At 38.4% G+C, this 24,766-nt stretch overlaps 1 protein-coding gene across 1 annotated transcript in view; it reads left to right on the forward strand.

Moving 5' to 3' along the window:
- Window positions 1-16,031: 16,031 nt before the first annotated feature.
- The window catches only part of LOC120534751 (zinc finger protein 22-like), a 33,872-nt gene continuing 25,137 nt past the window's right edge, over window positions 16,032-24,766 (forward strand). The window contains exon 1 of the mRNA XM_039762332.1: window positions 16,032-16,108. Coding sequence (XP_039618266.1) covers window positions 16,086-16,108 — 23 coding nt within the window. The 5' untranslated portion in view covers window positions 16,032-16,085. The remainder of the gene's footprint in view (window positions 16,109-24,766) is intronic.

Genomic DNA, 24,766 nt, shown 5'->3' on the forward strand with positions numbered 1-24,766 from the left:
GTCAGACATGGCTCTGACTACTTCGTCAAATCCTAATCTTTGTTCTTGATTTAAAGTTTGTATCATTTGCTCTGCTGTTGTTTGTGCAATTGCACCATTAAATACAACCCTAGTCAAGGCGGGAAGACTTATAGGAGGATCGGGCAAATTAAAATTCAAATTACTCTATTGGCCATGACTTCGAGAAATAGCATGCAGCTCCGTAAGGGCATACATTTCACACTTTAACATCTAATAACAAGTAGTTCTCATATATGTGAGTGTGCCATGATAGCCCCGTTTCAGGTTATTAATATTAATCACTGATAACACTGAAGGGAAATACGCTGCACTTTATTTGCTCTCGGACCCTAATTTCGATTTATTTCAACTTTACAGATTTGTATTTAAACGTAAGACATTTCACTTTTTGTAAACGAACCCCGTCCTGAGAGTCACGGAGTGGCCGCATTGGGAAATTGGAGTAGCAGTGCCATCTACTGGTCATCTTAACAAACAACAGTTTAGGTTTAAAAAACTGAACATGTGGTGGTTGTAATTCATCTGCCTGGGTAATCTATAACGGATCAGTGTTGCCATTTTGATCGTTTATGTTTGTATGCGCAGCTCATTTGTGTTTATTAAACTTAAGTAGTTCTTTCCTTCTTTATTTGTTTCTGTTTAGATATCCCCCTAGACACACATTTATCTATTATCTTTGCTGCAGTCCGTTTTGGTATTCAGACTACTCTCTGGTGTGGCTGCTGCTCTTTGTCTCTGAAGAGTTAGTCCAGCTGGGGTTCGATCAGCCCAGTAACGTCTAGCGGTCCCTCACAACGGGAGTCTATGAATATACCGACGCATGTTTAGCATACAGCTGATGACGTGTTCATCTAATATAAATAAGGCCATATATGGACATCCTGTATTAAGTTAAACAGAGAGATACCTGATACTTCAAGTCCGGAGTGACCTTGAGGGGTTGCATACTTAAATGAACTCATCCTACTTACAGTAGTCAGACAAAAATAAAAAATTCTTCTACAGCCGCCACTACCTACTGTGAAAACTTTATTTCTATTGTTGCGAATGCTTCCCCTCTTTGATGGCAACTCAGCTTGCACCATATTCGTTTATAGTGGCCCAACATTATTTTTGTTTAAATGCTTTCACTTCTTTTTTGTAAAAATATATGTATAAAAAAAGTAAAAAAAAAAAAAGAGTCACAGTCAGGAATTTAACTTTGCACCCCTAAAGTATCAGGTCCATCTCCCATACCAGTGAGCCACCAAAGCCAAACTGACCAATCAGATTGCTCAGAGGGACCACACACTCGCAGACAGACAGACAGACAGACAGACAGACAGACAGACAGACAGTAGCTTTTTATTATCTTAGCTATTAGCTAAAGAAGCGACCTTGATGGATTTAATTTTCCGTTCTCGTCTGGTAAATGTCTTCTGTTCCTGTGACTCAATCTGATGTTCCTCAGGTACCACACTCTGTGGTTTGCTGCCCTCCTGTTCATGTAGGGGTATCTCTTGGCAAAAGACACTCTCGTTCACGTCAGGCCCTGGTACCACAGCCTGTTTGTGGCCTTCTGCTTCATGCAGGGGGTGTCTGGACATCATACACTATAATGTGTTTCACATCTGGTTCTGGTCTTATTGGAGACCATGAAGATGTTGATGGTGTACCATCCTCTGGATTATGGAGGAGCACAGCAGCCCACTCACCTTTGTGCAGTAAGACACTGTCCTTCACGCCATAGGGGCAGCCACTCCAAGTAATCATCCTGGTGAAGTTCACTGCCCGTCTTCATAAAGTGGTGACATCAGAGGCCTGAGGTTCCCGCTGTCACACAGGAGCTCAGCATGTCACCCAGCTTCTTACCTTAGGGACGTGATGTCGTCCTCTGCTCTGTGTGACCTGTGAAGTGTCATTTATAGGTTTCTTTTCTTTGACTACTGGACCCCAGTTACCTCAAACAGCTCCATTTTAATGGAGTCACCGTTCTGTAACATAATGTCAGTCCTTTCCATCTCTTCACTGGTGTGTTTGAGGCAGGCAGGTCATTCTTTCAAACCTGAGGTCTGCCTCATTGTCACTGCAGTATCTTCATCAGCTCCTCTTCCTCAGTCCACATGTGAGCTGAGATCTCACAAAGCTGCCGCACAGCCTGTCCATTAAGTGCCAGGACCAGATGGACTGCCGACTCTCCGAGGACCATTGCTTTAGTTGTGTCACCACCTCAAATGTCACCTGATGAACCTCCCATGCTGAACTACCGTTGTGCTGTGGAAGCTCAGTCTGCACCTCAACACTAATAGAGAGGACATCAAAACCTTCATTAGAAATTGGACAATTTATCTGTAATGGTGACAAAATCACATAAATGACAATGTGAAGGCTCACAGTGAAAGATACTTCAGGAAGTTTAAAATATAAATTCAAACATAACAGGAATGAGGGTGACAACTGGGAGACAATTTTATGTTTACAAGAAAAACTTAAAGAACCCAAAAGTTAACCTGAGTGCCACAATTGTTCTTTACAGCTCCTCACTTGAGTACGTGAGGCACAGTAAATGTGACGAGTTGATGTCCACCTCATTTATCAGCCGAGTGCCCTGCGATTCTTAACTGAGCAGCTGCAGGTTCAATTCAGGCAGTTCATGGTGGGCACGGTCAGCAGGTGGGCACATCACTAGCTTAACATTAAGATTGGCACTACCACATTTGTCCAGATGATGAGGTGACAGGGGATGTGAGGGGGCTCAGTGTAAGAGCAGACAGTGATGGACTCGGACAACAACACACACACACACACACACACAGAGCACTCCCACCTTCTCAACTCCCAGCTCCCCCTCGATCTGCTCAGGTGGTCCTTTTAAGCTCAGGAGGATGTGTAGAAGCTGTGGTGCCCTCTAGTGGTCTGACAAAGACCTTCTTTCCTCAGTGAGGTACACAAATGCTCAATAAAACACGCTTGTTCTCATTTTGTGAGTATTTTGTACACTTTATTAATCCCTGATAGGAAATTGTTTTTTGGTGTGACCTTTGGAGTAACGTGGCCTGTTTCAGCTCCCAGTGGACTTGGCTTACATGTTTCTAAACAGACACTACCCAGAATGCACCAAGGCCAAGAATAATAAAGTCAATCAGCGGCTTTGCTGTGTTATTTCTGCTACTTGGACCTTAATGAAGGAAACTCTTCCCTGTTTATCCACCTTGCATTCACAGAAATCTATTATATAGCGCCTGTCTTATCGAGCTGTGCCTTTCATGTCTGTCTCTTCTTAACACGTATGTCATAACTGTCATTATTACTGCTTGTGTGACATGTGCACTGAGATTTTTCAGGTCAGGCAGTCAGACTTACTGATCAGGGTGCTGGAGATTGGAGATCAGCACTGGCCAGCAGAAGATCAACATAATGGGACTACAAACATACAGAGAGATAAGAAAGGCACGAGATAAAGTAAGAAAATATGAAAGGCAATATGGAGCAGGATAGAGAGATGGATGAAGAAATGGCAAAGGTGCTATAGAACAGATATTAAAGGCGCTATATAAAAGTGAGAGGGGACAATGTCTACCCCTGTTATCTGATGGCTCTCCCATATAGCACCTTTCACGTCTTTCTCTGGGTGACATGTTGTATGTTGATTGACATATGCAAATAAAAATTTCACTGGACATGTGACAATAAAGGGCCAATCCAGCTATCGTGTAAGATTTATAGTCAAACAAAACTATTTTCTCTGGAATTTGAGGAACAAAGGACTGTGTCTAGAGATACACTGGGCATTGTGCACTGGTTTTAATGGTTTTTCTGTCTGTTTGTTAAATGTCTTGGCTATCAGCTGGTGTTTTATTTCAAGTCCTCCAGTCCATCACACCACTTGGTCACACATTTGACGTTCCTGTGGTCCACAGAGTGAGGAAAAACTTTCTAAAATTTGTATGAAATCAGTCCTCAAGTTTCTGCCGGTGTCCCCAGCACAAATTCCAATGTGCAACACGCTCAGGAAAGATCATCATGAACAGCCCCTCAGAGGTGACCTCATGATGAATAGCCCCTCAGAGGTGACCCCCACAAGCCGATGATGAAATCTTAGGTCAGGTTTAAGACGCTGAGGTTGACATCATTTCACATCACTAAATGAAAACAGCGATAACTCAAGAGTGCAGGTGTAGGTGCAGGAGAAGGAGCGTCTCTGTATGACATGCACATTACCGACCTGCATATAGTTAGAACTATAAATGGGCTGATTGCTTAGAATGTTAAGTTTTAAGGCTGCTGATAAATCAAAGAAGCGTTTTATAACAATATGCTTCTCATGAATGTTTTCTATCATTATTAAATAATAAAAGAAAATGGTCTGATAGACCAATATCAATGACCTGCTTTACATCAACTTTTAACAGGTTTAAAGAAAATTAAGCACCCGCAGGAAAGACTGTTCTTTGTGTGAGAGACAGAGCAGGACTATCATCCAGCACTGGAAGTGACCGACCCTAAACTGAAGCCCCCCGTCCCCGCTACCCCGTTTGAATGGTTTAAATACCCTACGTGTGTCCCGCCTGATGGTGCACGCGCCTCACTTTACATCTTGGATTGTCGGGCGCGCGTGCCCGCTCACATCCTTTTGCGCCTGCCCTTTGCGCGTTCGCTTATCCTCCAGACTGCCGCTGCCCGCTCAGTTCGCTTTTCACAAGCAGCACAATGTCCTCCACTTTCAGCGCCCCGTATCTCTGTTATCTCTGCAAGCACACAGGCGATGGAGACGTTGGCCGTACGTGCTTCCAGCCTATTGTGCAGATGCAGCTTTAGGAAAGTTTATGAACATGTTGATAATACCCAGCTTTCAGTAAGTAGCGCCATAGCAGACGAAACCGATTTCGTTGCGGTGAAATGCTTTTATTAAAAGACGTCTAGTTTTAATTAAGCAACATGTGTACTCTATTATTTGGTTCAGTTTTTATTGTAATAATGTATTAATGGTGGATGTCCTTCACTCGGTTCTGTCAACTAGACCACCCCCCCTGCGCTTGCAGGTCGCAGACTCGGCCTTCCGCGCCCCTGACTGTCCACAGTCCATAGAAAGAGAAGGAGAAGAGCTGCTGTACAGTTTTTACAATTCGAAAAAGAAAAGGAGCTGAAAACGTTTTCCAACACGGAACAATGGCACAACAGAGCCAGGTATGGACTCACAGAATAAAAAGCTCAGTATATTTAAAGAAATTTTAGATTCATTAAATAAAACTAATGAGATGTACGATTATATACTGTATAGCGAATCCAAGTGTTCTCTGTTTATCGTCATTACTGACATATCCTATTTTTAAGCATATCATTTTAATTATTGTTTACCTCTTGTATTATTTCTTTTTAATATTATCTGTATTAACTTTTAACATATTTATGAGATGTTATGTAGCGAATCTGTAATGTTAGTGTACAATATGAAAGGTATTTATGTTTATCGTCATCATTAACGTTTGTTAAATATCTTATTTAACTTGATTGTTCTGTAGTTAGGTTCGCTATTTATAAAAGCACGATAGCGCTTTCTGCCAAATTATTACATATTATTTTTGTCTTGATATCCACAGTCACATTTTTCCATAAAGGCAGAAAATATAAAAACAACTTTGATTACATTGATTAAATATCAAAACGAGTCCAAGTGCCCTCTTTGTAAAAAGCAAAGAGACCACAGCATCCTGAGTCATGAAGGCCACATTGTGTAACAATACTGACGTTTAGATTTCTGAACTGGAACTTTTGAAAATATAGTTTAAGAAGCGGAGCTAATCCTGCATATTCCACTATTTACAGATGTTACACAGGATGTGTCACCAGTGGCCATTTCCATTGTTGTTTTTGTTAAAAAGTCATTGTCACTTTAGAGGGGTCCTTTCGTCGGATTGGCTGGCCCAGCGCTGTCTCAGCCATGAAATGACCAAATGGGGGAGGCAGCTTGATGGATGAGGTCTCCGGGACTCTAAAAATATCCAAATCTTATTATGTGATATCATCTACTGTTAAATTCTGCTCCGTACTTCTAAAATTACATTTTTATACCGTATTGAGGATTTGTTCTGTTCTGTGTATTGTATTGTATTGACCCCCTTCTTTTGACACTCACTGCACACCCAGCCCACCTGAAAAGGGGTCTCTCTTTGAACTGCCTTTCCTGAGGTTTCTTCCATTTTTCCCTACAAGGCTTTTTTGGCAGTTCTTCTTTGACTTCTTAGAGAGTCAAGGCTGGGGGGATTTCAAGAGGCAAGAAACCCATTGCAACACTTCCTGTGGTCCTCTCCGAAAACATATCGAAGGTAATTCGTTTTTCTTGACTATCTATCTCTGCTCTTAACCCCTTCCGAAATAATACTGCTGTGCCAGGACATGATGAATGTTTAATAGAGTCTTCCGTTAAAGTGCACACCATTAATACTGTAATAAGCAATCTCAATGCACGTAGAAAACCTAGGAAATACGGCATAAACTCCAATAATCTAATTAAAATCACTATTTTAGAGGAACAATGTATTAAAACTATAAAAACAGATCACAGTTTAAACAAAAATACACACAGAGCGCTAATAATAATAATTTAGTTCCTATTCCAAATATCAATAACACACATAGTACTCATCTCTGCACCTCCGAAACATTAAATATGGCACTATTGAATGTTAGAGCTTTAACTAACAAAACGTTTTTTATCAACGATCTTATTAGTGATAAAAAAATAGATCTTATTGCACTAAATGAAACGTGGCTTAGTTCAGACAGCACGGCAGTTTTAATTGAATCTGCCTCCGGATTACAGTTTTACTCGTGCAGACCGCCAGGGAAAAAGGGGGCGATTGGCTAACATTTACTCGAGCCGATTAAAATGTAAAGATGTCAGTTTTGGTAAGTTTAAGTCCTTTGAGTATCTCGCCGTTGTTATCCATGGAGATTCTCAAGTTCTAGTACTATCCGTGTATAGACCTCCTAAATATAACGCGTCGTTTTTTGAGGAATTCTCTGACTTAATGTCAATTTTAATTACTAACTATGACACACTCCTAATAGTTGGCGACTTTAATTTTCATATAGATAATCAGTGTGATCTAAAAGTAAAAGAATTTATGAACCTCCTGGATTCTTTTGATTTGAGACAACTCATAAATCAGCCTACACATAAAGCAGGTCATACATTAGACTTAGTGATTACTAAAGGACTGAAAGTTGATATAAAACAGATCATTGATATTGGTCTATCAGACCATTTTCTTCTACTTTTAATATAGAAATAATGATAAAAAACACTCATGAGAAGCATATTGTTAAAAAACGCTTCTTTGACTCGGCAGCAGCTTTAAAACTTACAAACATTTTAAGCAATCAGTCCGTTTATAGTGCCAGCTATAATAGCGAGGATAATGTAAATAGTAAGGTGGAAAGATTTAATTCTAAAGTGAGAGCTGCTGTTGACATAGTTGCACCTGAAAAGACAGTGAAAAAATCTTCTAGCATTGTTATACCATGGAAGACCCAAAGAGTGTCTGATTTAAAGAGAACATGCCGTAGAGCTGAGCGTCAATGGAGGAAGACTAAACTTACTATCCACCATGAAATATTAAAAGTCAAAATAACAGAATACAATAACACTGTCCGTCTTGAGAGACGCTGCTATTTCTCAAGATTATAAATAACAATGCTAGTAATCCCAGAGTCTTATTTTCACACAATTGATCGCCTACTAAACCCAGGTAGCTCAAAGGAATGCCTCCTAAGTGCTTCCAGTGAAACCTGTGAGGCTATCGCAAAAATTAATGATATTAGAAATAACATAGTATATCAACACTAAGGATCCTCCTAAACCCCAGCATCCTGTTATAAACAAATTAAACTCTTTCACTAGGATAGATTTACCTGATTTACAAAAAATATCTCAATTAAAACCCTCCACCTGTCCTTGACCCGATACCAACAAGGTTTTTCAAAGAAGTATCAGGCGTGCTAATTGATAATGTTCTGACATAGTAAATTCGTCACTAGATACTGGGGTCTTCCCAGACTGTCTTAAGACTGCTGTAGTTAAACCCCTACTTAAGAAACATAATCTTGACCCCTCAGCTCTTGAAAATTTTAGACCCATCTCTAACCTGCCTTCTTAAGTAAAGTTCTGGAGAAGGCAGTCATTATGCAGTTAAATGACCACCTCAATAAACAATTTCAGTCGGGTTTTAGAACAAATCACAGCACAGAAACTGCACTCGTTAAAGTAGTAAATGACTTGCGAGTGAATGCAGACAGAGGCCATTTATCTGTTCTCATCCTCTTAGATCTGAGTGCTGCATTTGACACCATTGATCACAACATTCTTAGAAATCGCCTTAGTCAATGGGTGGGCCTCTCTGGCAGTGTCTTAAATTGGTTTGAATCCTACCTGACAGGGAGAAAATATTTTGTTAGTTGTGGGAATTACAACTCGAAGACACATGATATCCATATGGTGTTCCACAAGGCTCTATTCTGGGTCCGCTGTTATTCTCAATCTACATGCTTCCGTTAGGTCAGATTATCTCAGGGCACAACGTGAGCTACCACAGCTATGCTGATGACACACAGCTGTACTTATCAATAGCACCTGATGACCCTGATTCTATTGATTCACTAACACAATGTCTGACTTGTATCTCAGAATGGATGAATAGTAATTTTCTCAAGTTAAATAAAGAAAACTGAAATTTTAGTGATCAGCAATAATGGATACAATGAGGCTATTAGAAATAAACTGGATACATTAGGATTAAAAGTCAAGACGGAGGTAAAAGCTTAGGGGTGATTGTTGACTGTAATCTGAATTTTAAATCACATATTAATCAGATCATTAGGACAGCATTTTTCACTTAAGAAACATAAGTAAAGTTAGACCTCTTATATCACTGAAAGATGCTGAGAAATTAGTTCACGCGTTTGTTTTCAGTCGACTAGATTACTGTAACGCACTCCTCTCAGGACTACCCAAAAAAGATATAAATCGTTTGCAACTAGTGCAGAATGCAGCTGCTAGAATCCTAACTAGGAAAAGAAAATCCGAACACATTTCTCCAGTTTTAATGTCACTACACTGGTTACCTGTGTCATTCAGAATTGACTTTAAAATTCTGCTTATGGTTTATAAAGCCTTAAATAATCTCGCCCATCTTATATATCGGAATTATATTCCAAATCGTAACCTCAGATCCTCAAATGAGTGTCTCCTTAGAATTCCAAGAACAAAACTTAAAAGAAGTGGTGAGGCGGCCTTCTGCTGTTATGCACCTAAAATCTGGAATAGCCTGCCAATAGGAATTCGCCAGGCTGATACAGTAGAGCACTTTAAAACACTGCTGAAAACACATTACTTTAACATGGCCTTTTATAACTTCATTTTAATCTTAATTTAACTTAATCCTGATACTCTGTATGTTTAATTCATCATAATAACTATTCATGGTGGCTCTAAAATCGTACTGACCCCTACTCTCTTTTCTGTTTCTTTTTCCTGCGCCACCACCACCTACTCAAAGCTTCATGATGCTCCAACAATGATGGATGGATTAAAAGGAAGAAGTCTACGTGACCATCATCATCATCAAGCCCTTCCGTGAGAACCCTAAATCCAAAGAGGACTGTTTCATTTATGTTAGGTAGAATGCCCAGAGGGGACTGGGCGGTCTCATGGTCTGGAATCCCTACAGATTTTATTTTTTCTCCAGCCGTCTGGAGTTTTTGTTTTTCTGTCCCCTGGCCATTGGACCTTACTCTTATTCGATGTTAATGTTGATTTATTTTGTTTTATAATTGTGTCTTTCATTTTTCTATTCTTTAATATGTAAAGCACTTTGAGCTACTGTTTGTATGAAAATGTGCTATAGAAATAAATGTTGTTGTTGTTGTTGTTGCTGTGTGATTTTGGGCTATACAAAAATAAATTGTATTGTCCACAGTTTACTGTATGTCAGTATTTTATATTTGTCTTTAATTATTTTTTTACCTCTTGTATTAATGCTTTTCAAGTCAGATAAATAGCCATGACTGTGGATTTCCCATGTTGATGATGTGACCATTTCATATTGTAACTATCTTTCTGTGTATGTCTGTATTTAATGTTGTGTCCAGGTTTCCAAAGGACCATTTTGTGGTGTCTCTGTATTTCATCCTCGAGGCCCCCTTCACTTTTAATGAGGTGTGTCTCAACTTTAGTCCTCTCTTCTTTCATTGTAGTATTTGTAGAGGGAGGATTATATCTGGTTGTTGGTTCCCATTTTTGTCACCTTCTACAAGTTGTGTTGGATATTTGTGTTATGTTTATTTTATTATATTTGTATTTTTTTATTTCAGCATACTCTCCCTAGTTGTTTTGATGCTCCAGAAACGCCTACCTTTCAAAATCCAGATATTTTAAATGTATGTTTATAATGGTTTGCATAAATATTTTTGTAACATTAAACTCCTTTTACCAACGTGACTCTGCTCAGTTCTCTTTAGAATGACATGCCGGCTTTGAAGAAGTGCTGGTGTAGAATGTTACTTGAGAACTCCAGCCCAAGGGGTAAATGACATTTAAATTTCCTTTAATAACTTTCATTTAGTTCTGCGGTAATGTGGCAAATATACTTAGCCATATTGTAAATCAAAGACAAAGAGTCAAAATGCTTACCATTCTAAACTTAGTGTTTCTTTTACAAATCACTGAAGTAACTGCTCACATCGGACTGAGCGAGCAAACGCCTTTCTAAATGAAGGCCAAGAACCAAACAAAAAATGAGAAGGTACAGAAATAATGGACAGCCAGGACAGGGTCATTTATTGTGCTTATTCTTTTGGTTCTTTTTTAACATTTCCTTAGGTAAATATTATTGTCTCTGTTTTCAGGTTTCGATTTTATTGAGCCATTAATGAGAAGACAGAGTAAAGACTTGCACTACATCTGAAATGAAAAAAAGTCTTGCTATTCTGTTCCATAGCACTGCGTTCTGCAGATTTCAGGTCTTTACTTTTAGAAGAAACATCAGCCTCCCTTCTCCAACATCCAGCAGAGGGCACTGATGAGCAGGTACAGACACCTCACTTTATAAACTTCAGTAAGAAAGATGAATTACATGTTGTTGATGTTGGCTTACAATGCTTATGGTGTAGTGAATAAAATGTATAAAAAGACTTCATGCTTGTCTCAGATGCTGAATTTTAATCATTAACCAGTAGGAGTCAAAGCCCAAAAGACTAACAGCCTGTTTTACATCTTCTGACAAACTGGAGTGCTAGTACAACTCTTAACGGCCTTAAAACATTTGAAATGCATTGTGTGCTGTGTTAATAATAGTGCACGGTAAGAAACATTGAAGACTTGTAGAATCTGCGATCGAAAGCAGTAATGTTAATAATGTATAACAAATTCAGAATATACGGTTTATTATTTTTTTTTTACTTTTCTTACATTCCTTGTAAATGTGGAGGAAAAGGCTATAAGCTTTATAATAACCAAATTTCTTTCTTTTTTTTTAATAAAACATATTACAGCAGCACAGAATCCTTCAGCATCTTACCGTGGCAGAGAAGTGGTGTGCTGAGAAAATTTCTGTGTTCAGAAGGCACATCTCACTCCCTTCATTATTGTCAATGGACAACGACATTGAGGAGGCCCTTCAGAAATCTGATTTGCTATCTGAATTTCCAGAAGAAGACGAGAGGGAATATGTCGTTAGACACTTCATCATCCTTTGTTTCACATATGAAAGACATGCATCTGTTTTTAGATAACGTGAGAGGAAAAAGGAAAATGACTGTGTTTTGTGAGAAAATGTATCAAACATACGTGTCTGTCATTGTTCAGCTACAACCTACAATTCTTGTTTTTTATTTTATATATTGTTTAACTTTTTTTGTAATAAATGTTGCAAACCAACTTCATCTTTACAGTCCATTGTCTCAGATCTGCACTTCTTAGTGTTATGTATTAAAATAATATTTTATAAGATAGGGCGAAGCAATTTTTATTTTTAAATCACATTTACAACAGCAGCCAGAACTGAACCAAAGTGCTCTACAAGGAAGGGTAAAGAAGCAGTTCAAATATACTGTATGTACACAGCATAAATCTGTAAGAATAACCAACCATTACATAAAAGATAAACCCACACCCACACATACATATTGATAATCATGAATGTACTTGAGCCAACATTTACACACAATGTCAACTTCTTTCAGGGTCAAATGGCAGCAAGAAGAAATAAGACTTTGATGATGACTTAAAAATGGCCTGTGCTGGAGCAGACCTGACATAATAAGGGGAGCCATTCCAAAGAAAAGCACCCGATTCCACCTTTGCTTCCTCCTCGTCCTTGGCACAACTAAGAGCCTCTGTCTAGTAGACCGCAGGGCTCTTGTTGGCAAATACAAGTCAAGAAGTTCCAAGAGATAAGATGGAGCTGATCCATTCAAACATTAGAAAACAAGAAATAGAATTTTAAAATCAATTCTGAAGTGGACCAGAAGCAAATGAAGCCGAGGTCAGTATTGGTGAAATATGGCCACACTTACGAGAGCCTTCAATAAGTGAACAGCAAAGTTGTGCAATAGTTGTAGGTGTCATAACAGGGCCTGATCAAACCTACATACAAAGAACTGCAATACAGTAATCCCTCCTCGATCGCGGGGTTTGCGTCCAAAATCCAAAATTTGCGGTGAAAATCCGCAAAGTAGAAACCATATGTTTGTATGGTTATTTTTAGATATTTTAAGCCCTTATAAACTCTCCCACACTGTTAACATTATTAGAGCCCTCTAGACATGAAATAACACCCTTTCGTCAAAAGTTTAAAATGACAAGACAGTGATGGCAGTTCTTTCTCACAATGCAAACATATCTTCTCTTCAAAGGAGTGCCATCAGGAGCAGAGAATGTCAGAGAGAGAGAGCGAGATAAAAGCAAACAATCAAAAAATCAATACGCGCTTTTAAGTATGCCGAAGCACCATGATAAGGCGGCATTTTGTAGAGGAACGTCCGTATCTTCTAGGCAAACAGCCTCTGTGCAAACAGACCCTCTGCTCACACCCCCTCCGTCAGGCGCAAAGAATGTCAGAGAGGGTGAGAGACAACAAGCACCGCGCGGGAAGCATATCTTCTATCATTGAGGAGTTTTAGTTAATATGTAATACATGCTCTGATTGGGTAGCTTCTAAGCCATCCGCCAATAGCGTCCCTTGTTTAAAATCAACTGGGCAAACAAACTGAGGAAGCATGTACCATAAATTAAAAGACCCATTGTCCGCAGAAATCCACGAGCCAGCGAAAAGTCCGTGATATAAAATTTAGATATGCTTACATTTAAAATTCCGCGATGGAGTGAAGCCGCAAAAGTTGAAGCGCGATATAGCGAGGGATTACTGTAGTCCAAATGAGATGTTGTAAAAGCTTGGATGACCTTTTCAAGACCACTGAAAGAAGGAAAAGCCTTTTTTTAAAAAAGTCTCAGCTGGTAAAAGCTTCATTTAACCTCACAATTTATCTGTTTGTCGAGTTTGAATGAGCTGTCACAGATCACACCAGGGCTCCTAACTGAAGCTTTATGATACAAACTGTATATGGCAAGGGGTCCAAGAACAACATCAGAGACACTTAGACTTTGTTAACTTTTTGACACCATGATCCCAGTTTTATTATCATTTAGTTTAAGAAGATGCATTGCCATCCAGGTTTTAATATCATTCAAGCAAGTTTTGAGGGTCTGTAGTTTCTCACTGTGATTTTAGTGGTAAATATATTTGAGTGTCATCAGCATAGAGAAGCCATACTTGTTCACAATGGAGCCTAAAGGTAACATGCATATCAAAAAGAGAACTGGTCCAAGGATGGAATCCACAAGTAAGAGGAGCTACAGAGGATGAGAACTCACCCAAATGAATAGAAACGCTCCTATTGCTTAGATAGGATTTAAACCATTTCAGGGCATTACCGTGGATGACTACAAACTGTTCAAGGTAGGATATAAGAATTGTAAGATCCAAAATATCAAAAGCTCAGGTAAGATCTAGCAGTACAAGAATGGCAGAATCTCCAGCATTAGGAGATGAGAAGAGGAGGTCATCATAAACCTTTAACAAGGATGTTTCAGTGCTGTAAGAACACCTGTATCTGGGTTGGAATTTTTCCAGAATACTATTTTAATCCAGAAATGTTTGTGTTAGGACATTTTTTTCTAAGACTTTACATAGAAAAGGCAGTTTAGAAATTTGCCTGAAATTTGACACAGTAGAGGGTCCTTATTTTGTTTTTTATAATACGTTTCTGCACCACAGCGTGTTTCAAGGCAGCAGGAACACAACCAGAAATCAAGCTAACATTAATTAAGGTAACAATACTTGGTCTGACAGAATCAAAAAAAGTCCTTAACTAATCGAGAGGGGACACTGCTGTCCAGGGTGCAATTTGTAGAATTCAGGCGTTGCACCAAATCAGACAACAGAGACGATGAGACATGCAGGCTCAAAGTAGTCAAAAACAGCTGAACACACTGTGGGAAGAGATGAACCTGAGCAGGCAGTGAGACCGATGACCTAATAACGGTAATCTTATTTACAAAAAAGTATATCTCCGTTTGGAGAGTAAGTTGGGGTATGCGACAAATGACAAATTCCTAATACAAGAAACTGTATATGGCGATTAAAGGATTTAAAATCACTAAAACATGGATTTGTAATTATTGCATCTACCCAAACAAAACATTCTTAAAGTTAAGTTTAAAATCTGTTAGTTCAGTTCCAAAATAAATAAAAAAGACGGTTTATGGAAGTGCAACTTTCAATAATGCAAAATTTTTACATTTCTTTAGAAAAACAAACGATATAATATCTATTAAGCAATTTAACGGATTTGCTTCTCTTTTTTTGATAAGTACATTCTTATAAGTTAGGGTCCCAGGGATAACAATTATGCATTAAAATTAAAAACCAGGAAAACGTTTGAAAGTTTAATAACTCCACTTGAAATTTATCAACATTATAGCAGCAGCGTAGAACAAAATTAAGAAAACACAATTCAAGACAGAAAATGGAAATGAAGGTATGAACTGGATAGTAAGCTGAATCATTTAAAAAAGTGTTCAATACAAACAATCTTAAAAGTTTCTTTTACTGAGAACTCGAAAGTTTAGACCTTCATTGTCATGCCTGTTGATTGCTTTGTTGTGTTGTTGAATATCATTTCTTTTGTAACATAATAAATTAATGTCATTAATGGAATTTTCCTTTATTGAACGAGGTTCCAGAAATAATGTCCGACATGCCGTTTAGTACACAAGTCCCGTAAAATAATTTCAAATATTTTGAATGATAGAATTCAGTGTAATAGCAGTTAGAGCAACCACATTCATATTTAGTATGGTGTTTCCTTAATCTAAAATATGTTATGCCTTCTTTCTTTTAACTAAATCGAATCCTGACTCATAAATTAGAAAACTGTTTTTGTTTCTAAAAGTAAATACGACAGTAATACCATAAAGAAAAACTCGGATTCTTGCCTCGTGATTGGAGGAAGTCATATCACGTATTTACTCGTGTGTCACGCGCCCTCGTGTAGACGCGCACCCTAATTTTTACAAAGAAAATCGCGCAAATCGTTTTGCCCCGGCGTGTACGACGTGCGTTGTGATTGTATAGGAAGCGTTTAGAGAGAGAGGGAGTGCGAGCGAGCGAGCCCAAGCAGAAGTAAACATTACATTACCTTTTCTAGTGTATGTCGCGCACCTGATTTTCTGATGCTAATTTTCAGGAAAAAATGTGCTCGTGGTACACGTATCGTCTTTTAGGGTTACAGGGTAAATCGACGTTACTAATTTTTCAACGAAAGCGATGTGACAGAAGACGGACGCGAATGCTGGGGGCGTGGCGTGGAAGGCAGGAGGCGTGGAAGGCCGAGTCTGCGACCTGCACCCGGATACAATTGCTTATTTCCGGGTGAGAGTTCAGGCTTCGTGGGTCATTTGTTCGTTTGTTTACTTGCTGCACGTTGTGAGAATCGTTTGTGCTTTGCTTCTATTACTTGAGCCATCAATGCTGTGCGGCCTTTCGGAAAAGTAAGTCTATTATAGATAATTTGATATAAAGAGGTTCAAATGTTTGTTAAACTTACAGGTGCGGAGTATTTAAAAGGTGTATTTGTATGTAATGTTGTGACTTAGTGTATGTATTTAATTTTGTTTACAAACCACAGTAACAGGAATTAAAGTACTTTCTGAATTCAGATTACGTTTGAAGATAATCCTTACTTCGATATTTGGTAAGGAGAAAGTAAAGTTGTACCACTGTGGAGTTAATATCGACACCTCACGTGGCCAGACATCTGATCGTGTCTACTGTCGTGGATTTTATCTCACCCGTATTTCTTACACCAGCCTGTCCTACCGAGGCCAGCCCTCATTTATAAGGACACCAGTGTCTCCAACTACTCGGATACAAACTTCGATACATTTTACAGTGAAACTCGCAATATGTATAATATACAATGTAAAATAAAAATATATCTTTTTAAAATAATTTTATTGTAATCATTCCATACGAATCGATCAATTTTTACAAACATAGGATTGAGATTGAAAAACAAGTCGACTCCCCCACCCCTGAGAGAGAGAGAGAGAGAGAGAGAGAGAGAGCGCATGGCCGACGGGGTAAAACTTAAGGCTTGTAAACATAGCTAAATTGAAGAGTTTAATAGACCAATAGAGATGAATGGAGAAGAAAAAGAAATGTGGAGATAATTGCTTCCTCTGTGCTTTAAGAGCTTATTCTAAAATATTATCGATTAGATCCTGCCAGGTTTAGAAAAAAGTCTGCACAGATCCTCTAACTGAGTATTTGATTTTATCCAATTTAAAGTAGTATAAAAGATCGGTTTCCCACTGAATTAAAAGAGGAGAGTTAGGATTCTTCCAGTTTAGCAAAATAAGTCTGTGTGCCAGAAGTGTAGTGAATGCAGTCACAGTTTGTTTGTCCTTCTCTACTTTACACCCATCTGGAAGAACACCAAACACAGCTGTTAATGGGTTAGGAGGGATTGTGACACCAAGGCTGTCTGAAAGGTAATTAAAAATTTTGGTCCAGAATGATGTTAATTTGGTGCAGGCCCAAAACATGTGACCCACTGAGGCTGGGACTTGGATCTTGCCCTGAAAACATTTTGGAGAGTTTTAGGCAAGACTGATGTGCTCAATATATAATTTGGAGTTGAATAATTGTATGGTTTGCGCATATGGAGCTCGAATGAATTCTCTGCATTGCTACTTTCCACTCCTTTTCTGATATATTGATTACGAGATCTTGTTCCCATTGTCCTCTTGGATATTTGAAAGGCAGGGACTGTAAAATAGTTTTATATATTGAGAGATGGTGTCTTAAGTCCTTGAAATTGAGCAATATTTTTTCCAGCATGGATGAGAGTGTAAGATGAGGGCAGGTTCTGTTTAACAAAGTTCCTAATTTGAAGACGGTGAAAGAAACGTGTAGCTGGAAAGTTAAATTTGGAGTGTAATTGTTCATAGGATGCAAAGATGTTGTCTATATAAAGGTCTCTAAGAGGTTTAATCCCAAATCTTTTCCAGATATTAAAAACTGCATATGTTTGCGAGGGTTGAAATAGGTGGTTCTCATGCAGAGATGCAACAGATAAAAGCTTCTCCATCTTAAAATGCTTTCTACATTGGTTCTATATTCTGAGTGAGTGAACCACAATTGGGTTGTTACTATATTGCCAATAACTTGCATTTATTGGGGCACAAAGCAGGGAATATAAAGAAGTACTGCAGGATTTTACTTCTAATGCGGACCAGGGGCCTCATGTATAAACGGCACATAAGCACAGAAATTTTGCATAAGAATGTTTCCACATTCAAATCGCGATGTATAAAACCTAAACTTGGCATAAAGCCATTCACATTTCCACGGTACCTCCTACCTTGTCGTACGCAAGTTCTCCGCTTAGTTTTGAAGACTGGCGGCACCCAGCATCAAAGCAATGCTACTGTTCTTGTGTGGTTATCCTTTCTTTTCCTGATGTGGCTTTATAAATACACTGAAATTAACCGCATATTGCTTATTAGTTTATTGCATCTGATTGTAATTAAGCTGTAATAATATATTGGTCCACAGAATGGTCAAATTATTCTAAATACCATAGCTGCTTTAGTGTTGTTACTCTCACTGCACTTTCTTCTTCTTCCTTTAGCTGTTCCCGTTAGGGGTTGCCACAGTGGATCATCTTTTTCCATATTACTCTCACTGCACCACTAGGAGCAGCTGATTGGAAAGAGAATTATCGGTATACAGCATCAAGCACACGCTGTCTCAGCCAACCTTTACTGTACGGACCTCGCGGTTCAGAAACAGTTTCATCCCAAGAATTCTAAACATACTCAATCAGTCTATGAACTGCTCCTTGTAGAACTGTGTAGACTTATAACTACAATTACCTCACTGTACACTTGCGACACAGTTATAATATTGCACAACCTGAGCCACTTTATAAAGCGTGTATTTACATATGATGCTGATATCATTTTTAAGATGAAATGCAGCAGGTATATGTTTATTATATAATACAGATAAAACTTTAACTTTATTTAAATAATCTATATTGTTAATAATTAAAGGACACGGTGTCGCTACGCTAGCAAGGATCTGGTGCTCCGTTCAAGGATTGTTCCTGCATGCCTCGCACTGTATGCTTCACTGGGACTGGTGTGAAGGATAGAATAATTAAACATGTATTACGAAGATATTTCAACGTTCCTTAAAAGTTCTGAAGAATCGACGTTATAAGCTTACAGATGGCTTAACGTCTATTACAGAGCTGATTGTGTGGCAATTGGGTATTTGGAGAAAGAAAAGGAAAGACAGGAATTGGAGGTTAGTATGTTTGAAAGAGACAGGACTGCTACAATAAATTATGTTTCCATGTTTAATAATATGCTTTAACTCCTCTCATCATGAAAATGATATCATGTATACATCTCAGTAGTTTAATTATTCAGAGTGCTGTAATATCATGAATGTAATGGATTCTGTGTCCTGTCGGAGGTAGAGAAAGCCGGTTTAAGAAGCACATAGTGATTCACACACATAGAGCACATAGAACATCAAATACAAAACAAAGTATTTAACATACTACTTTAGTTACGATGGGATTTGAGAAACTAGTAAATTAAAAGATTTTAAGATTAAATTTATGATGTTATACTTTAATGACCAAATAAACTATGTGATTAAAGTGGACATTTCGAGATTGAAGTTGACATTTCGTGCTTTTTCCCCACTGTGTGCCTTTTTTTCTCTGTACCCTAATATGCTTTCATATGACACTCAGACTGTGGGCTATGACTCGCCTTTTCAAGGTTACTTTGATATGTGACTCTGTTTTTATTTTGGGCACTGTGCGACTTTGTGAACTTGAGATTTCGAGTTTCTCTGACATGTAATGTCACTCGATTAGCTTCCTTTAAACCAACAAATAGTAAGTTTTTCCTTGCCTCCACTTGGTATGCACTGAAATTGTTCTAGTTTTCCTCATGGTTTTGCCATTGTCTTTTCACAGAATGCTGAGCTTAAGGGCTATTAATATTGATTTACATATTTAAAGAGGCATAATTCTGGGAGGAGTTGGGATGGGACAGCAGGCGCGTGCACATTCGTTACTTTTCACGCTGATCGGGATTTATGTAGCGGAAGAACTACAGAAGTTTGCTTACGCACAGATTCCTTCATCTGGATTTTTCTTTGTACGCACATTTCCACTTTTGTGCTTACGCCATGTTATAGTGTGAGTTCTATGCACGGCATTATACATGAGGCCCCAGGCCTGTGTATGTTCATCTATTTGTGTCCAGGTTTTTGTAGCTTGTATGTTTACTGCCCAGTAATAAAACTGAAAGTTAGGTAGAGCCATGCCACCTTCTGCCTTAGGTCTTTGTAGGGTCGCTCTTTGGATACGTGGATGTTTTGAGTTCCAAATAAATGAGGTTATGGTTGAATCTAATTGCTTAATTAATGATTTATTGATGTATATTGGAATATTTTGATATAAAAATAGATTAGGAAGGATATTTATCTTAACAACATTAATTCTTCCAGCTAGAGTGAGATGAAGGGTTGATCATCTATGCAAGTCTTGCTTAATTATTTCCATACAGATGGCAAAATTATCTTGATAAAGAGCTTTATGTTTACTTGCGATGTTTACCTCTAGGTATTTAAACTGTTCTCCAATGATAAAAGGTAGATTGTCTAATCTAATATTATATGCTTGAGAATTCACTGGAAAGAGTACACTTTTATTCAGATTAATTCTGAGACCAGAGATCTTTTGAAATTCTGTGAGTTCTGTTAAGACTGCAGACACAGAATTTTATGGGTCTTATACATACAGTACCATGTCATGTGCATATAGAGAAATTTTCTGTTCCAGTCCTATTCTGATAATCCCATTTATCTGATCAGCATTTTGACAGTGAACTGCTAGTGGTTCAATGCCAATTGCAAATAGCAGTTGTGACAAGGGGGTCCTTGTCTGGTACCACGTTCTAGTTTAAAGTAGTCTGAACAAATGTTGTTAATACAAACTGAATCTTCTGGATTGGTATACAGTAGTTTGATCCATGCACAAATGTTCAGGCCAAACCCACATTTCTCTTATGTAATGAACAGGTATTTCCATTCAATCATGTCAATTTCTTTTTCTGCATCCAATGATAATAATATTTCGGGGGTGTTTGACTCTGTTGGTGAGTGTATTACATTAAACAGGCGTTGAAGATTGGAAGATAAGTGTCGTCTCTTGATAAATCCAGTTTGGTCTTGTGATAGTACCGAAGGCAGCACTTTCTCCATCCTTTTAGATATGATTTTTGAGAGTATCTTAACATCATTATTCAGAAGAGGAATTGGTCTGTATGATGCACATTGTAATAAGTCCTTATTTTGTTTAGGAAACACGGTGATTAATGCTTGATGAAAAGTTTGAGGGAGAGTTTGATTGTCTCTAGCTTCTGTAAATGATGCTAATCGGAGGGGAGCTAGCTGAGCAGAGAATTTCTTATAAAATACTGCAGGGTAGCCATCAGGGCCTTCTGCTTTCCCTCCTTGAAGTGACTTTATAGCATCTAGTAATTCTGAGAGGTTTATCCAGCTCCTCCGCTCTAAATGTATCTATTTGTAGTATCTGTAATGTATCCATAAATACATTAGATTGTGTGTTGTCTTCTTTAAACTCATTAGAATATAAGGTTTTATAGTAGTCTCTAAATGTGTGCATTATATTTTTATGGTCTCCGTTCGTGTTGGTGATTACTGGGATCACATTGCGAACTTCTTGCTTGGGGATCTGTTGAGCTAAGAGCTTATTAGCTTTCTCTCCATGTTAATAGTAATGATGTCTGGATTTATAAATTAGTTGTTCAGTTTCTTTAGTTGTCAAGAGGTTGAGTTCTGAATGCAGAGCCTGCCTTTTCCTATGTAGAGCCTCACTTGGAAGCCTGGCATGATGTTCATCTATTCTAGTAATTTCACTTTTTAACTCTGATACTTTCTTGGTTTCTAATTTATTCCTGTGGGTGACATATGAAATAATCTGTCCTCTTGAGAAGGTCTTGAGAGTTTCCCAGAGTATTCCTGCAGAAACCTCTGACAATGTATTTGTCACTAGGAAGAAACTGATTTGTTTGGAAGTAAATTCTGTGCAGTTCTCGTCTGCTAATAGAAGTGGGTTAAGACACCATCTGCGAGGTGAGTGTGTTGGGCATAGTGACTTTAGCTCCAAATAAACATTTATCAAAATCATTTTACAGTTAAATAAGTTGCCTGTGACCATCATATATCTCCCTTCAGGATCAGGTACTACATCTGATGCTACAAATGAGACTATTCTATGTATGAGGATTCCCACACCTCTAGTTTTCTTTGTAAAGATAGAATGGAACATTTAGCCAGTCCAGTCCTTTTGCAGCCGGAACTGATCCTTGCTTAGTAAGTGGGTCTCCATGTAAAAGTACTATTTTAGCGTTTAAACCTGTTAGATGAGAGAGTACTTTCTTTCTCTCTAATTTGTGATTCAGGCCTTTAACATTCCAGCTCACTAAGTTAACTTTCCCATCATGGATACATTGATTCTGAATTTTTGATGTCATTTTGTAGTCTTAACTAGAAATGAGATAGCTTTAACCTTAATTTCCTATTTCTCCAAGAGTTATTGCCATGCAACCTATTGTTACGTTGGTTGTTCTAATTATAAGGATTAAAAGGATAGATTAGATATAGCCTGCTCTCTTTCTCTCTCTCTCTCTCCCCCCGCCCTTATCCCCCTATTTTGCCTCCCCAGGTGAGTCTGGACCCCACTTCACAAAGCAATCGGTCCTCTGATATAACTAGAGACAGAGCCAAAGTAAAACAAGCCCCCAAGCAGCAGTATTTTAGGATTAAAAGAGATATCTATTGCCAATATCGTCTAAATACTATATGCCTAAAATATAATCAATTAACAAACTATAAGCATAACATACAATCTTCAGCAATCTTAAAGTATTAAGATAATAAACCCAGGGAATGGTTTTCAAAAGTGGTCCAGGATAAGCATAAGTAAGTCTTAATGCAATAATAACAATAACAATAAACTAAGGGTATAATGTTAAACAGTCTCCTTTAGGGTAGTAAAAAAAAAGTAAATTTCTTCCACACACAAACATCTATAACTGTAATTAAAACATTAACAGAAAGCGCCTGAGTAATGAAAAGGATGTATAATTATAATACCCGTATCATTACAAGTGGACCAGACAGCAGGTTATATATCCTTAACATGCCATGACAGGATGTGACTCACTATTGTGTTTCAGATTAGTGTCGGGATCAGCTTTCTTAGTTCCTTTTCTGCTTCCTCCTAACTGGAGAAGACGTAGTAATGGCCTTGAACGTCCTCTTTCAGTTTGGCGAGGTACAAGAGGCCATATTTGATATCGGCTTGCTGTAACCGCTGTTTAATGTTGTAGAAGGATGCACGTTTGGCAGCTGTTGTGGGGGAGAAATTAGGGAAAATACGAATTTGATTATTTTCATATATAATCTCTTACTTGTGTCTGAGGAGTGCCATCACAACTAGCTTACATAGTAACCTCTCGTAGTGGATAATAAAAGACCTAGGTCTAAAGGTATTTGATCCACGTATGCGATAAGCTGCTGCTATCTCGGTATCTGATTTAAAGTCCTCTCCAATTATTTTATAGAGTAGTTCAGCTGCGAATTTCTCTGGGTTTGGACTTTCACGATTCACAGGTAGACCTTCAATTCTAATATTCCTTCTGCTTCCATCTTCCAGAGCAGCAAGTCTGTCTCCGAGTTTTTTGTATTCAGAATTGGCAGCTGTTGCTTTTCAATCAGCGGTGGATGCTAGATTTTCGGCTGTTTCAATTTGAGATGTGAATGTCTGCTTAACATCCTCCAGCTGATCGGCAAGTGTGCTCAGTTTAGACGCATTTTCCTGAATATGCTCCACAGCAGACCTTTAAAGGCCGCCTCAAAGCGAATATATACGCGTTTTTCCGAGTCTTTATTATCCTGTCGCAGCTCTTCCAGCTTCCGCCGCAGCTTCTTGCTTGCCTTCTTGCTTTTCTTTATATCATTCTTTATCTCTTGCTTGAGCTCAGCGATCATCACTATTGGTTCAGACCGATCATTTCTGCTTTCGTGCAGCATAGGTGAAGCGGCGAGCTCTATTACTGCCAATTTTCCCGGCTAGCATGGAGTAGGTGAAAGCACAGACTGCAAGGCCTTTTCCAATTTCAAATGCTCTTCTCCAATCGGCAAGCTATCTTGACCTGCGTCACTCGCACATTCACTTCCTATTTTGCTATCAACTGGAGACTATGTAGTGGATTGTGGTCCCGAGGAGCCTGGGCTTTCGCCCATCTGTTCCAGGTCAGTCACTGAAAGGCCGTACCTTGAGCTTGAACTTAGACTTGTCGGTCTGGGCCTGGAGGTAGCTTTAGTTTTCTTTTCCATTTCTTTCTGAGCCCCTTTCTTGCCGTCCATGTTTATATATGCTTGCATATATTATAGTAGAACCCTCGGGTTGGATAAATACAGGATATCTCAGGATGATAAGGAAATAATATAAATAAAACACCGTTGCTAACAGAGCTCCGCTCAAACGTCCATCTCTCGCAACAGACGAGACCAACTCCTAAAATAATATATCTTTGACCTAAAGTATCAGACAAACTGAATGCAAACCAATAGCAAATATTAATTGCTAGCAACTACCTGAATTGTCATTTCAGCCTGTCAGTGAACTCAACCGAAGTGTGTAATATCAATACAAATTAGAATATATCACTAGAAGGTTAAATATCAAATGTTTGGTAGACTTGTAATAAAGTACTGTATGGCACTATATGGCTTTGAATGGGTCGCAGCTTCATAAAGCGTCCTTTGAACTGCACATGTCTGCTCAGTGCTTCAAACCACGAGGTGCTAATTTCCACTGTATATATATACAGTACAGGCCCAAAATTTGGACACACCTTCTCATTCAATGTGTTTTCTTATTTTCATGACCAATTACATTGGTAGATTCTCACTGAAGGCATCAAAACTATGAATGAACACATGTGGAGTTATGTACTTAACAAAAAACGGTGAAATAACTTAAAACATGTTTTATATTCTAGTTTCTTCAAAATAGCCACCCTTTGCTC

Source organism: Polypterus senegalus, chromosome 8 (assembly GCF_016835505.1).
Source record: "Polypterus senegalus isolate Bchr_013 chromosome 8, ASM1683550v1, whole genome shotgun sequence".
NCBI classification, from domain to species: domain Eukaryota; kingdom Metazoa; phylum Chordata; class Cladistia; order Polypteriformes; family Polypteridae; genus Polypterus; species Polypterus senegalus.